Here is a 16,503-nt window from a genome sequence, read left to right as displayed (position 1 = left end):
CTTTCCAGCTCACTGGGTTTCTCGCACACAAAACAAAGTGACGCGCAGCCTCTACACACACTGTGTAGCCGGGATCCGTTATTATTTCTTGCCCCCCCTTTACGTTTAGTAGCTCATGTCATGGAGTGCCAGACTACAGAGCAATAATTTTCTCAATAAAAGTATTTTTTGCACAGTGAGGGTCTCCTCTGACTTGAGAATCTGCAGATTACGATGCTTGTAGCACTGATTTGCCTTTAACCTGCTCTCAACCGCTTTAAGCTGCTCATCCTGCACTGTAAGAAATACCAGTCTCACGAAGCCATAATCCCATGCGAGGCCTTTAAATCGTATTACCTATAAATGCCACAGTTGGGAAATATATAATTAAAAATATGCCACTTTTGGCTGTTTCATTGAAAGATTTTAATCACACGTCGATGCTTTATTTGTGGTGGTTCCCTAAAATAATGAATAATAATAATAAAAAAACAGATCTATCTTTTATTTTATACAGTGATATGCTTTAAAATCATATTAAAATCACTTATAATAGCGTGTATGAGGCTGGAGCCAGCAGCTTGGATTTTTTGCAGTGTGCCTCCATGGATGCATCACATGACCCGTTAATCTTCACCGTGTTTCCGCCTTCACGACGGCCGAGCTGCTATCAATGACTCTCCATGGAGGTGTGCGGGGTTTTAGCCAAAGCATCTTTGCCGTTCCCTCCATCCTCCCCCCCGGCTGTTGTTTTTAACCCAGAGTAAATGCACCCTTAGCCTCCTGCGCGTCTCCTCATCCTCCTCCATCATCCGCCGCCGCCGCCGCCTCCTCCCCTCGAGCCTTCCCATCACCGAGCCAGCGCGATCGAGCTGGGGGGCAATCCGGGAAAAGGCAGCCGCGGTGCCGCGCACCGGCCGACGGACGCCCCGCCGCGACGCGCCACCAACATGCTCAGCCGGGTCAAGTCCGCCGTGGCCGGCTACATGAGCGGCATCATGGCCGGGGGCGGCTCCGGCTCCGGCGGGAATCACGGCACCGAGATGCCGCTGAAATTCCCATATATGAGACCAGATTTCCTCGGACTGTCCCAGGATGAGATTGAGTGCTCCGCCGACCACATAGCTCGGCCCATCCTCATTCTGAAGGAAACCAGGAGATTACCGTGGGCCACCGGATACGCTGAGTAAGTAACCCGGCGGCAGCTGGCCTCTGAGCGGCTCTGCTTTACTGGCTCGTGCCACTAGCATTTAATCATTGTGGAGGCCTTGCAGGTGCTCACCCGTACACTTTCTCAAATGTATATGCTCCTCTCAGGTTTAAATACACACCCATTAGACCTGCACGGACTCAAAAATGAAGAACATTAACTTGGAGCTGCACCTGTTGTGACCTACATCCACCTCCATCATTGGATCCAACCACTGAGTCAAACGCAGCCTACTGCCAGCCTCCAGAAACCGATGGCAGCCTTCATCCAAAGGATAACTAGAGTTAGTCTCCATTTAAGACCAAAGGTAGCTGTGTTTCACCAGCACCCCACTAAGACACAGACTCTGCTGCAAACTGGCCGACCGGTCTCTAGGTGCATTTAATGCTTTTTATGCTTTTCAGTGGCACAGTCAAGCAGTGAACCATCTGTCCTCTTTCAATCATGCCACATTTTACACAGCAGCTTTATCTTCGCACTCCTCCACAAAGCTGAGATAAAAGCTTAGAGAGCAGCTTTCGTCCTTTGCCTTTACTAAAAGGCTTGGTGAGCGCGCAGAACATTCAGAATTACATCATTAATTGTAAACTATATGCATAATCCCCCCCGGGGTGGCAATACAGTGAATTAAACAAGTAAATAGCAAGCAAGCAAATAATTACATAAAAATATTACCTGCATGGGTTAGCGTTACTTATTTTGAAAGCGAAAATGTGCACCGTTCACATAAAGGAAGCCCTCTTACTGGAAAGTCGGTGTCTAATCTGATTAATGAATAGCTTACTACACCAGATGGGCGGGTTACAAGTTCACTTATTCAATGATCAATATTTGTTTGGACAAAGACCGGCACCCTTGACCTCTTTACTTGGTGCCAGGTTCTTTCCTTGGGAATCACACAACTGACAACTGCAGGGAACTACTAAAGATTAGATAGAGACTTAGATAGAGTTATTAGTTGGAAGCAGTCACAGTCACACCCAGGAATGTGAATGAATGGAATATCCAGGGAGTTTTCCTGCAAACACTGAAGAAAGATTATATCAGCCGTTAATGATGCGCAGATATGAGGACCTGAGCTGACGTGTATGAGCACGAGTGACTCAATTTAATGCTGCCCTCATGTTTCGCCCTCATCCTGCTACATACACTGATTATCCATAAGATTAAGACCACCTGTCTATAGTCAGTATGATACTGGGAAATTGGCATTCATGTGGATGTTACTTAGACATGTAGCACCCATCTAGACCAGACCAGGCACGCCCACCCCATAGAAATGACACACCTTGATGGCAGCAGCCATCCCCAGCAGGATGCAGCACAAACGGTTTAGGAACAACTACAAAAAACATGAATAGGTGTTGACCTGGCCTCCAAATTCCCTATATCCCAACCCGATCCACAAAGGCCCCTTCCCCTGACCGAAAGGACCCAACGGCCTCCACTAACAAAATCCTGTTGCTAGACGCCACAGGAAACCTTCAGAAGGCCCATATCTATTCTCTGATGGGTCACAGCTGTTTTGGAGGGACAAGGGAGACCCACAAAGTATTGGGAAAGTGGTCATAATCCTCCGCCTATTAGACAAATCAATTTTGTCTTCGAAACTGATGTGTTAGAAGCAGAAAAAAAGGAAGTGGAAGGATTTTAAGGACTTTGATGCTGGATGATTGGCATAGAGCATCTCCAAACCTGCAGCTCTGGCCAGCAGTGGTCAGTATGTATCAAAACCGGGCAATCAAAGGAAGGGAAATCAGAGAACCCCCAACGGAGTCATGGGCGGCCAGCGCTCGTGGAGCATGTGGGGAGCCAAGGCTGGCCGGTGCGGTCTGCTCCAGCAGACGAGCTTCTGCAGCTCTGATTGCTTCAAAAGCTCACGCTGGTTCTGACAGGAAGATGTCAGAACATCGAACGCTCACTCAGTACATTGCAGTGTCTTTTTATATGGGGCTGCCTAGTTCCGGATATGTCAGGGTGCCCGTATTGACCCTGTCCACTGCTGAAAGCCCCTACAATGGGCATGTGAGCATCACAACTGGCCTACGTAGCAATGGAAAAAGGTGGTCAGGCTGGATGTACCACACTTTCTTTTACATCGTATGGATGGTCAGGTGCCTATGCACCGCTTACATGAGAAACAGGTGACACCAGGATGCTAGGGTGCTGTGTTCAGGAGGTGTACCACTTAAATGCCTGGTACAAGTTTTCCCAAAACAAGACGTTGAAATTAGATCATCAATGATATTCACTGTTTTACTTGTTGTGGCTGATTGATGTATGTTACAACACAATACCTCAAGAAATACATGACATGATTAGATCTTGTAGCAGCTTCATTATTTTTTAGGGGTGAAAGTCTTGGGCAGCATGGGCGTCCTTTAGCTATAGTATCACCCAATCAGCTGCTCCCTACGGTATCCTTTCCCACCCTTGGCTAATGTTCCTGAAAAGTCGATTCCTTGATGGCAATCTCCCTCTCGAGCCTAATACAAGTGATGTGATGATTAAATTTCACGATGCGGCACACAAAACCTTGAGAAGAGAACTAATCTGGAACTAACTTCTAATTCGCAGACGTTCCAAAAGGTAGCTCCTGATTATAGTATCCTCACACTAAACTATAAGTACATCAGAACTGTACTGGCATATCTGTGAATCTGCTGTTTTTTTTTTTCCTTGTCATGCAATTTCCGGTCAATATATTCCCTTCTTAAGTGAAGTGGGGCATCATTCTGAGTTACTCTTAGAAATGCACAATTATTTAATAATTGATACCATTACATCCTGTTGATGTGCACTAATACAAAGCAGACTACAGTTTATTTTTTAAGTATTCAGAGTCACCGAGTCTAAGCTATGTGTCATATTCCTGCTCTTAGTCTTTACAGCATTCCTTCAAGAACATGTGCACATTTAAAAGTAGTTATTCAGGGTCTTTTTAACCTATTTCCCAATCTGCAAACTGAATCTAAATATTAGTGCAGGGAACATTCTCCTATACCTACGAGCATAATGTTACTCTAGTATCTACTATGGATACTTGGGTTAAAGTAACAATTGAATGTGTGTCAACATGGAGTTGGCATGATCCGGTTTTTAATCGGGCCCCAAGTCACATCTTCCTTTCTTTCTTTAATACACACACACACACACACATACACATAACCCAGCAGTGCTCAGAGCAGATTTGAATCGTCTCATGCGGATTGGTGTGGTTAATTAAGTTCAGTCCGTATCAGCGTTTATCTGTAATTAAAGTCTGCTGTGTGCTCATTACAGCAGCTGTTATGGCTCCTAGAACTTGGGGATAGATTAGGCGCATTATTGCATTTTTTGGAAAAAAATTCCTGGTAGAAATTGAATTTAGTCCAATCTTCTGTTGCAGTGTCATCATTTTGACATTCGTTTAAGCCGTTCCACTAATCACGGTTGTGCAGTTCTAGCTTAGGAACTATCCAAATTTCTCCGTGGGCTGGGGTTAGGGGGCGGCTCGCACGGGGCTGTAATAAAATGATCCGGAGTGCTATTTCTTTATCCATATTTACATGTTTCCTGTAAAAAGGAGCAGGGTTGGCTGCCTTGCTCCTGAAAAAAACTTTTCTGATCAGGCACTGCCCATACATGGTGGAGAGGAGGAGGGGAGGGGAGGGACATGAAAATTAAATGTTAATATACGACCCCTAGTGCAGGATGAGTCATCAGTGTTTTTACCTAGTTTCTGGGGAAATTGAAAACTCTAAAACATTGAATTTTAGTAGCTGAGGACTTTAAAAGACAATTCTTTATTGCATTTAGTTTGATTGCATAGCAAAAGTTTAGGATTGTTCGTGTTATGGATAACTTGCTACCATATACGTTCCAAGAAATTACAATGAGCAATGAGTCTAAAATTTGCTGTTGGTGTCGGGCCTCATGACTCAACCCACAGAGTTTACATTTCTAAAATAAAACTGCAGCGCTGCCCACGCCTTTTAACACAATACCATATATGTAGCTAGCAAGCGTTCATCAAGCCTATTATAGGGTTCTGCAGGGTAAACGAGAAGGTCTTTTCCTAACTTTGAGCTAATGTTAGCTAGCTAGTCATAGATGAAAAAAGCCTGTTTCAGTGGAAGTTACAAATTATTTTATTTTTTTTTTACCCGTGTGTGAAATCAAAGGCCCGTTTTCATAAATTACAAAGAATTCTGAGCAGCAAGTTTGCTTCCATCACCATTTCATAGTCATTTCCAGTCATGTGCCTCATATTCCTCTTAAAACAATTTTATTGTTTATCTCATAATTTCAGATGGTTGAGCCAGAACAAAACCAAAACAAAGTACTGAATTTGGACCAATTTAGCATTTAACTCACAGATGTTTTGTTGTTACTGTTGCCTTAATGTTTTGAGTTAACCAGAGGCGAACCTCTGAACGATGTGCTTTACCAAATAATCATTACATCACTTGGGCCACCGTCTGGCCCAGAATCTTTTGCAGAGGCAAGAAAAACAAAAAGGGCATTAGACGTCTGACAATTGAGAGGGAAATTAGGTTTTGTTCCTAGTGGGAGGAAAGCTAATTGTTTCGAATGAAACCAAAATTTGATTGGCAGGGAAATTAAATCATTCTTCCTGCAAATGGTAAATTAAGGGCAAATGAGTTGCAGGAATATGCTCAAACACACAATAGCAGCAGCTGCGGCTTTCACGAAACACCGGAGGATTATTGACTTAAATGCACTGCGGTTACGGAGGATGATAATTGTTTTACTAATAGTTTTTATAGTCGTGCTCCGAACGTGCTTCATGACATGTTTACGTTTCCAAATACGAAAAAAAGCAGCAGCCCACAGCAACACACCCCGGCGTGTGCAAGTCATCCCGTTTCTGCCTGCATTCGCTGATAGCAGATTGCATGAAGTGGACAAAAGCTTCCTGGACTCCTGTGTATCAACAAGCTCAGAAGTGGGTGTGTTTTATGGCTGTAATAACTCAGAGGGAATTCTCTACCATGGTTATGGGTGCAGTGGTAATGCATTAGGTCTGAAAGCCGAGCTGAGTAATTGCAGCGAAGACTTGCCCCCTGGACATGATGGCTTTTGTACTCTGTTTGCACGGTGAATGGCACATCACAAGCAAAGTAGTGTCACTTTTTGTCTGGAGAACTGTGAGTACTACATGACTTAGCACATAGTTCTATTTGTATAACACAGTGCCTCCTTGTAGTTATTGGCATGACTACGAGTTGTTATGTGTCAGGCAGATTTGGGATTGCTCTTAACTATTTGTGAGTGTTTCACTAATTAACTTTGTTCTAGTGCATCATTTTCATTGTTTTTTGTATAAGGACTTTCCTCAAGTCAGAGAAACTCCTTAAAGTTATATATATATATTTTCATAAGCAAATTTAAAAATCTCTCTTACCTTTTAGAAAGTTTCCTCAAATCCCAAACTGTCGTCACATAGCTTGTTTTGACGGATTATTTTCTGGTGATTGACTCAAGATAATAAAATATCATAATAAAATAAGAAAGCGCAGCGATAACAGAACCTCCACCAGCCATTTAGTCACCTGGAATTATGAGGAAGACGAGGGCCCCCTCCACCGTTCCCTTACTTTGTTCAAGACAGTATTCAGGTTTGGCCAACAGCCACACACAACTTACAGTTTCAAATTTTCTTCTCTGTTTGTTTCAGATTTACTTTCAAGATAAGTCTTGAATAAACAGTGTGAAATTACACCGTAATTTAGACAAGCCAAAAGACTGTTGATTCTGTGATGAGTATAAACCATGGAATCGCTGGAGATCCGCTAAAGCACACGGTTTTGAATTACAGTACCTCACAGTGGTTTTTGAAGTGTGGCTGAACACTGTTCTTTTGTTCAGACCTTCGTGACATATCGGGGGTATAACTAACTTACCAAGAAAATCCTCCAAATAGCTCTCTCTTCCCGGCTCTCCTTGGCCTTGATCCCCAACCTGCAGCTGTCAGCAGCGGTGCTTGGTCACCGCAATGGCAGCACTTTTTTTTTTTTTTTCAAGAAAGTTGTCCACCGGTGAGTTTCGGTAATTCAAATGCCACAAGCTTTTTTTTTTTTTTTTTCCTATCTGCGCGCGAATGCTTAGGTCATAAGAGGTAAACCATATAGCTTTATGATGTACATGTACACATACTTCACATATACTTGCGCTCACATTTCCAGGAACCTGTCCTTGTGTTTTTCTTTCTGTCTGAGGTTAACAAGCGTTTGAGGCCGAGGACCAGGCAATAACGCTGCCTAGTAGAAAACAGGCCCACAGTCTGTGTCTATAAATAGACATGCCAATTTTGCCGCCCACTCACAGCAGCCTCCAGAGATGTTGTCTGTCAGACTTGTCAGTCTCAATTTCTTTTAACCATTTATTGGTAGCCCATTTGTATTAATCCAGGGCTAGCTGTTTGGCAGGTGAACTGACCAGTGAGGAGCCAAGTTAAAGATTATTTCTGCCTATTAGATGTTTGTTTAACTCAACCGAAAAGAGATGAATATTTCCTTTGCTAGGATGATATGAATACTACTTGAGCCTGAGGAAAGACTCCAAATCCACTGAAACACCTAATAAATGACATGAATTTAAAAAAAACTTCTTCATACATCGGGATTACAACAAGAAATATTTTGATAAACCCGCTTTTCCATTATGTCGGCACACTAACCCTAAGGCACACATACCTTACAGGGCAAAAATAACTTTACTCACTCAAGTCTTGTATCCTGTTGGTGCTGCTGGCCGTGGTTGTCTTTTCAAATTACCTAAGGGACGTTGAAGGAGGTCTCCAGCTCACCTCTGTCCAAGTGAGGAGCAAAGTCTTTGTACGTTTTAAGGCACACACCTCCCCACGGTCTCCCTCTGGTTTGACGTCAGCATCAGGGAAATACTGCCCACACTGAAATTTAAAACAGCGTTATGATTCAGTGTGTTGGCATCAAGAGTGATGTGAGCAAAAACACTATCTGTCTGTGTATGGTTCCCAGCAGCTCACTTTCTGGACTTCCCCGGGTGTCAGGTCTTCTCATGGAGCTAATGCAGCTGCAGCCTTGGGTTGTCTCTGCTTGGCACCAATGACATTGATGGTTCCTGAAAGAACGGCAAATTATGAAGCTAAGCCAGAGAGACGAGAAACAAAAAAAAGCTGCTGTTGTTCATATTATTTCTCTAATTATTTTTTTTTTTTTAAATGCTCAAAATGTTCTTACCTTTGATCTAAATATGACGCTTCTTTAAGCAATTTTTGGTGTTTGGTTTGGAGTACATGTATGGATGTACAATCTATGTCACAGGGTTTATACACAGAGTCTGGGCTTTGGATAGCGAAACTGCTATACGAAGTCATTTATATATATATATTATATTATATGTTTGGACCCTATCTCTCTGTAACCTGCCTGGTTAAATAAGGCACAAATAAAGCTGAATAAGACCTAACACACATACAAACAGCATCGGGCATGTTGTACACAAATAGAGGCTTCTTATTCGCCCAGAGGCAAGTGTCCCGATACACGACGTCACTCTCCACAGAGCAGCAGCATCAACAGCGGCTCCTGTTTGATCCTCATCAGGAACATTAAACGTACAAACGCAGCTGCTTCGCCGGGTGCACGGATAGAATCCGCAGGCTGGGTCTCTGGCTAATTGTTGCGACCCTGCAGCGATCCATAATAACCACGGAGGACTGCAGCGGCGTTTCATGCAACAATAAGCATCTGATGGTAGCTTTCATTTATCTGCTTGCTCCAGACCAAATCTGGGAAATCGCAGCCAGTGCTACATATATGGCAAATTATCAACTGGAGAAAAATTACTGTTGTTCCCAAATGCGTCATCTAAATGCCTATAATATGACCTGTAATGTGTCACTGTTTCAGGGTCATCAATGCTGGCAAGAGCGCGCTAAATGAGGACCAGGCCTGCTGCGAGGTGGTGGTGGCGAGACGGAGGCCAATGAGCTACTGCCCCCCCTCCACACCTAGCAGGACCCCCACCGCCAAGAGGCGCAACTCCTTACCCAATGGAGAGGGCTTAGGACTCAGAATGGATCACAACAAACTGGGGGAGGTGAGAACATACAGGAAACCTAATTCATTGAATGCAGTGGTGTTTACAGTGGTAGTATATAGTGTAGCAATACACCTCCTTAGCTGATGGAGCTACTCACTTGTAAACAACTACTATTGATGTTCAGCCTGTAAAAACTGGGCTATTTCTGTACAAATGTCAATACTAAAATACCTACTTCAAGGAACATTTCCTTCTAGGTGTTGTTGACGATTTATAATTAAGACCACTGTGGTGTCTGTCCATGAAATGTGAAGCTAGAACCACGTTAACATAGCTTAGCATAAAGACCAGAAACATAGGGAAACAACAAGCTTGGCTCTGTGGAGAAATGTTGAACAGCGCCTCTATTTACCACTACTGACTGTATATAAATATGGACAAACCTCTCAGTTACCATTGGCTTTCATAAGTGGCTTCCATGAAGGATACGTGAGATTTCCCATGCAACACAGAGGGCCGTAGCAACAGAAAATTACAAACCTCTGTAGTCTACTACTGAACGCTGAGCCTCAGCGTGGGCGGCACTGGGTGGCGCTATTTTGACAGTACCTCACTCTGACCTTAATGCTGGCTAACTCAAAAACAGGAAAAGAAGTAGAGGTTGAGTGGAGCTGAGGAAGACGGTTAGCAACTTGCTACAGCAATCACCTGTCATTCAGTGGAGCCAGGCCGTAAATTCTGACGTAATTATTGACTTTTTTCCTGAAGCAGCGTCAAGTGGCCATATGTGGAACTGCAGTTTTGCGTTTTCGTGTGTTAGCTTAATTTTTTAACTCTGGAGGCCGATTCTTGGGAAAATCAAACTGTACTTGAAAGCATGGAAATGGGCCACACGTGGTTACAAATGGTTGGTTTTCTACAAATTAGTCTAAGAGATATAGTTTATGAGCCCTGGAGATGTTTGTTAAGCAGAACAAAAACCCTTTTTCCCAGGATGAGGAGCACTTTAGTGTGACGCTTCTTTTTTTTTTGGATTATGTGCTGATAAAGATCACACATTGACCATACATAAAGAAAAACTGTGTGAACGGTGAGAAGCAGTTGAGAAAGACTGTCGTCATGCCTAGAGTTAATACCACTGGAGTTTGTTATTGTCATCCGCTGCCATGGTTACGCCCTCCGTGTTGCGTGGGAAATCTTACATATCCTTCATGGGAGCCACTTATGAAAGCCAATGGATATGATTATGAATTTATCGGAGCTCACGTTCCAAGTCCGGTTTAGTTTGTCTTGTGTGACTGGTGCAGAAACATTCAAAGATTGAATGTGCATTCCAAGCCAGGTAAATACCGCGCAGAATGTGAGGTAGCTCACGTGTGAAGGTTTCTCAGTACAGAGAGGAATGAGGAGGTTGGAACTCTGCAGCTTCCTCCTACTGGAGGGAAAACTGAGTCATGGATATTTCTGATGACTCAGCCGTGCTACAAGTTCAACTAGCAGGCGACATCATGGGTAATGTTGTTTTTTCCCTCTTTATTTAAATAAAATACATAATTTCAGATTGAGTACTTTCACCTGGGCGATATGCCTCCTTTGTAGTTTCATTATTCAGATGACCTGGGCATTGCAATTGTTCACATTTTTAGATTGTGCTCTTATCACGTCTGGTGACACACTCCACTGGAGGAAGTAACAGTCATGAGGGTGAATAACTTTTCCCAGTTACAGAGTAAAGCCTGTTTCTTTATCAGAGTCTGGGTCAGAGAAATGTCTGCGAATTTCCACAAGGAACTGTCATACATTTAGAGCGGTGCTTGAAAGTATTAAAAATAAAAGTGAACAATGTTCTGTTATGTTTATGCTATTATTTGTCATATCATTAAATTATTGTTACTCATGAAATCGTGAGAAAGCGCTGCTACACTGCTCTAGTTTGTAGACGTGGAGCTACTTTTTTGTATCGAATGCAACTAGCGATTATTCGATTGACTGTTTCTCCTTTAAATGATTTATTGTTTGGTTTGTAACCATTTGGTTCTGAAGATTTCCCAGAGCTCCAGGTGTCCAAACCTGAAAATGATAAAAATCAAACAAACATGATAAATGATAAAAAAAAGAGGAAAAGCAGTAATGGAAAAACATTCTGTTCTCCATCATCTGGATGTGAAGCATTTTTTATTTTTTGTAATCTGAAACTGAAATAATTGAGATTTATAGTGAGATATGATCCAAAATGCAGATCCTCTTACAGATTCTCTCCATGGAGACCCTTATCTCACGGTGACAGTGTGCAACACCATGTAGTCACGACTGACTGGTTTAATGTGGTTATGTTCAGTTTAGCCGTTAACTCGCTTTCTCTCGCGTGTGCTCACGCCACCTCGACCCTTTTTGTCTGCAGGACAGCGAAGGCCTCGTGTTCCACTACTGGGCCTTGTTCGACGGCCACGCCGGTTCCGGCGCGGCAGTCGTCGCCTCCCGTCTGCTGCAGCACCACATCGTCTGCCAGCTCCAGGCCGTCATAGACATCCTGCGCAACCTGGCCACCCCCCCCCCGACCGTCATGGGCGAGGAGCCCGACGCCAACCCCTACATGCAGGGGAACACGCCTCACCGAGCCCTGACCCGCGCCGCGTCCCTGCGCGGGGCCGCCGGCGCGCCGGGCTCGCCGTCCAGCACCCCGCCCCCGCCGCGCTTCTTCATCGAGAAGAAGGTCCAGCACGAGAGCCTGGTGATAGGAGCCATCGAGAACGCTTTCAAAGAGATGGTGAGACACTGGTGACAAGCGTTCACACTCGGCGGAGGTCACGCTGCCATGCCTCGCTGCAGAGAGCTTTAGATGAGAGGAAATGTAGCATGAAGTAAGCATGCGGAAAAAGGGTTATTACTGAACTACAATAACGCCCTCGTCTCCTTCCTCTTTCATTTGAAGCTATTTAAGCCACGAAGCTATTTTAAGACAAAGCGGCAAACACAAAGGTGAAACAGATAGCATTGAAAACAGGTTTTATGATTCTGGTATTACATATGGTGACTCAAGACACTTGATGGAATTGAGCCACTGTTGACATTTTTAGTCATGCCTGGGCTGGGTTCTCCATTGCTGAGAAATTACCGCGATTGTCGCGGACAAGTCTGTCATTTCATGCAAAAAAAATTACATAACACTTTGGAGTGGCACTACATTTCCCTAAAACGTACTTTTCTTACAAATTATATATTTTTTTTAATGAAATTTGGAGAATGGCTGTCAGTTCTGTCTACAAATCTTTCATGATTTCCATTAAAGGTACAATAGATAGGTGATTCATGGGGGTTAGGGCTGAGAAAGTGAACACCTCCGCACAACCTCTGCAGGAACGTGCCTCGCTGACAGATTTCGCGTAAACGCAGCTGAAGGGAAGTGTTGGTCTGTGGTCGCTGCTCAGACTGTTTGTGTGTGTGTGTGTGTGTGTGTTTGTGTGTGTGTGTGGGGGACTCAGCCTCAACCTCAGACGCACAGACCTGCAGCCCTTTACATAACCGGAGCAGTGAGCACAGGAATGCAGGCGCAAGGCAGAGACTCTGCAGATAAATGCAACACCAAACACTTGCACTCTAGTTTCCACCGAAAGGGATTCGTTTTCTGTTAGCATACACCTTGTCATTGTGTTTCAGGTCTTAAGCTTCACGGGAGGCGGGAGTCTAGCTAATAATATGGATATTACGCAAATAGTTACCCTGGCCCCGTGGAGGCAGCTTTTTGACGATTTACAGAACAATTAACTGCAGCCGTGCTCAAATTTGCTCTCGGTGGAATGTACGACTTTCTACATCTGTCGGTTCCAAGACTGAGAACACGAGTGGCACCTGCTGTTGTTGACATTGGTGTTGGTTGAATACATTTCCCTGAAACACTTCATCTTATCAGTCACTTCCAAGTCGCTCACATTATGAGCCGAAGCCGGTGAGCGCATATGGAGAAGCACAAAGCGATCTGTGAATAGCTCCCGTATTAAAAATGCATCGCATTCATGATTGCAGTGTGTGTGCAGTAAACATTTACAGGGGCTGATATGGGAATGTGGTCGCGGGAAGGAGCCAGCGCAGCACAAATAAACAAAAGCTGGTATCAGCTCCTGGATGCCATGCTGTGTTTGCCGTCGTAATCTGACATATGCTGTATTTGCACTGCTGATAGTCTGACCAGAGGACAAAAAGGTCCTAACATTTCACATCTGTGTTTACAGCTCATGTGGACAAACTGACATCTGGCGTCAGAGAAATTACGTCTCCTGGCTAAACACCAAATCAGCCGTGCACATAAGACTGTTCTGCACATAAGTTTAAAGGCGGCGTTACGCCTTTTTAATACAACTGATGGTCATCATTTTAGAAATAGAAATCTACATTAAGAGTCAGTTTCCAGCATTCACTTTTCATGCAGCTTCCTTGAAAACAGAGGTCTTTCATAAGCTAAAGATTACCCCGTATCACCACTAGATGGCGATAGAAAGCAGCTCAGGGAGTTTGAGCTGCACCCACGTGTGAAGAACCCCTGTGAAGGCTCCTCTAAAATCAGCCGTCCGCCTGCTCCCCTTCCCCTTGTGAATAGGAGCACTCTTACGCTTGATTTGACATCCTTAGAGGGAGATTATCATGCAACAGTTAAAGCTTTAGCCTCCGCTGAAAAAAGATACTCCAACCCTGCAGGAAAAAAAAAAGAAAAAACCCTGCTCTCTTTCTATCTGGGCTACAGATCTGGAACCACGTATTTTATTGTATGCATGTGTGAAATAATGTGGAGCTCTAACGTAAAGTAGACACGCATGGTGAAATTAACAGAAGATATCTGCATGTACTACCAGTACACAACTTCTTGAAACGGAGGCACATCCCGCATCCCGATAAAAAATGACACAAGGGTGACAAGAAGTTCAAGTGTAAAACAATGCCCACACCAGGTTTTTTTTTTTCCCCCCCCTCTTTCCTCTTGCTGACTCTTCTGTGTCTCATTATCTCCCTCCCTGGCTGCATATTTAAAACCCTCCTTGTGCCCATGCGTGCCGCCCGCGGTTTAGAAATACATTTTTCTGTCAATCGTGGGTGGACGTGGGAGCTTTTTTCCGGATCGTCGTCTCGCGCGATGTTTCATTAAACATCAACAAAGCTGTCTCCTTTCCCAGGACGCCCAGATCGAGAGGGAGAAGCAGGTCTACAACATCACGGGGGGATGCACGGCGCTCACTGTGGTCTACCTGCTGGGAAAACTGTACGTCGGGAACGCCGGCGACAGCAGGTATGCTTCGGTTCGTTTCGGCCATTGAGATGAAAGGATCTGTGAAGGCTGGGGTACTAATTACACTGTGGTGAAGACATGTATGGTGGCAGTATGTGAACATGCAGGGGCAGGAGCAAATAGATCGTAGGTCTTCAACAGGGGGTCCGTGGAGGTACCGCAAAATCTTTGGTTGATTAGACAGTTTTTATGTATTTTTCAATTTTCCACCACAAATTTAAATTTCTTTAAATACACATTAACATGAATCCAACATATTTTAGTAAAGGGATATGGGGTAGCTTAATGTTGAATGAAAAGGCCACTAGGTCAAGTTTAATATAGAACACATATAGTAGGTAGGGTCCTTAGTTAATCTCTCCATCAGTTTGGGGGTCCTTGGTCTGAAAAATGTTGGAAGACCCCTGAAATCGATGTTTTTTAGAACCTAATGTTTCGTTTTTATCTGTGTCTCCAGGGCTATCATTATTAGGAACAACGAGATCGTTCCCATGTCGACAGAGTTCACGCCGGAGTCAGAACGACAGCGACTCCAGTTCCTGGTAAGAACAATCTGCGCGTCTAAAAGAAAATCTGAATTTTTTTTGACAAATTTTTGACCTGATCTGAACCGTCTCATCTACTTTTACCAGAGAATTATTGACAATTGTTCTCCAGTGGTACAATCAGCGAGGCGCTTCTAGTTTGGCCTGGGGCTGGGGAGCAGGGAGAACCAACCAATCTGAGGACACTCACTAGACTTGTTAGCTAAGAATAGCCGGCGGTGATTGACCTTTTTATAGATAATAGCAGTAAGCAGTGACTCATGTTTCTGCACTAGTGCGTTTCATTTGGATGCGACGAATAAATATGCGTCAAAGGCAGAATTAGAAGAAGTGGTTCCGTTCTATTCCAGGTCGGGCACAGCTTGGTATTTTTGCTCTCATTAGACGATACTGAAACCTGAGCTTTTAGCATTTCCAAACGCACTTGCTTGGAATGTGTCAGTTAATAATAGATGCTTTGGCTTCTTTTTAAAGTGAATTTCTAGTGGTTTTCTCAAAGTCGGTTCAATGCTGGCCAGAACATGTCAGCTTCTGCAAATCTGCCCCTGCTGCTTGACTGACTTGAGGACGGTTGTCTGTCCTCCAGGGTTTCATGCAGCCTCACCTGTTAGGAAATGAGTTCACGCACCTGGAATTCCCCCGGAGAGTTCAGAGGAAGGAGGTGGGCAAGAGGATGCTCTACAGGGACTTCACCATGAACGGATGGTGAGTCCTCCCGCGTCCTTTTCATTTTCTCCTATTTCTGAGCACTTAAAAAGGGGCTCATGCAGCAGAAAAAAAAAATGTTAGTTATGGAGAACTACACCATTCAAATGCTGATGCTGGATGGAAGATGCACGTGTTCTCTGGGATCGCAAAGCCCAGCCGTCTCCACCTGGATCCGTTTTAAATGAAACAACAATCTAAAAAAAGGTTTTTGATATGTTTTTCGCACTGTAGCCTCTTCTCCTGACACTCCATCCCTGCCTCCCCTTTCTGCTGCGTATGCTCTTCGATGCAGTTGCAGCTGAAGAGACCAGCAGAGAGCTAATGAGGGAGCAGCCCTACCTGATATGATATAATGATACGGCGGAGATGGTCCTGTACGTGCAGTGTTATGTGGGCATGCAAGACGCCATGCTGTTGACTCTGGCTGCGGTGGAAGCCAGTAATGAGACGTGCTTTTACTGACATACACACCCACGCTTTCTGACACACACACACACACACTTACACACAGGCACATACAGTGCTGTGCCTATTGTGGCGTGTGATGTATATTTCAGAAAGAGACCGCCCCTCAGGAGCTGAAATGTTCCAGACAAGGTCTGCCACTGGATCAGCTACTGTTATGTTTCTCTACAAGCCCAAGAAAGGAAGTAGTTTGGAGTCATTTAATTTTTTTTTTTTACATTTTGTCCGTGCGTCAGAAAGACGCGGTACTTCACTAGCATAACATTAGTATTCACGTTGCGGTGGTGACG

General features: G+C 44.2%; 1 protein-coding gene across 2 annotated transcripts in view; it reads left to right on the top strand.

Moving 5' to 3' along the window:
- Positions 1–470: 470 nt before the first annotated feature.
- Positions 471–16,503, top strand: part of LOC125000086 (protein phosphatase 1H-like) — a 28,580-nt gene continuing 12,547 nt past the window's right edge. The window contains exons 1-7 of one of the 2 annotated variants that reach the window (XM_047575452.1): positions 1,025–1,165; positions 1,297–1,496; positions 9,085–9,274; positions 11,619–11,984; positions 14,383–14,495; positions 14,953–15,037; positions 15,627–15,745. In XM_047575452.1, coding sequence (XP_047431408.1) covers positions 9,161–9,274; positions 11,619–11,984; positions 14,383–14,495; positions 14,953–15,037; positions 15,627–15,745 — 797 coding nt within the window. In that variant the 5' untranslated portion in view covers positions 1,025–1,165; positions 1,297–1,496; positions 9,085–9,160. Of the gene's footprint in view, positions 1,166–1,296; positions 1,497–9,084; positions 9,275–11,618; positions 11,985–14,382; positions 14,496–14,952; positions 15,038–15,626; positions 15,746–16,503 lie in introns of both variants that reach the window. The other variant, XM_047575451.1, reaches the window with a different exon arrangement.

The sequence above is a fragment of the Mugil cephalus genome, chromosome 22 (genome assembly GCF_022458985.1).
Source record: "Mugil cephalus isolate CIBA_MC_2020 chromosome 22, CIBA_Mcephalus_1.1, whole genome shotgun sequence".
Classification (NCBI taxonomy): domain Eukaryota; kingdom Metazoa; phylum Chordata; class Actinopteri; order Mugiliformes; family Mugilidae; genus Mugil; species Mugil cephalus.
The sequence above is the reverse complement of the archived record's forward strand: the minus strand, read 5'-3'. Positions and strand labels throughout refer to the sequence as shown.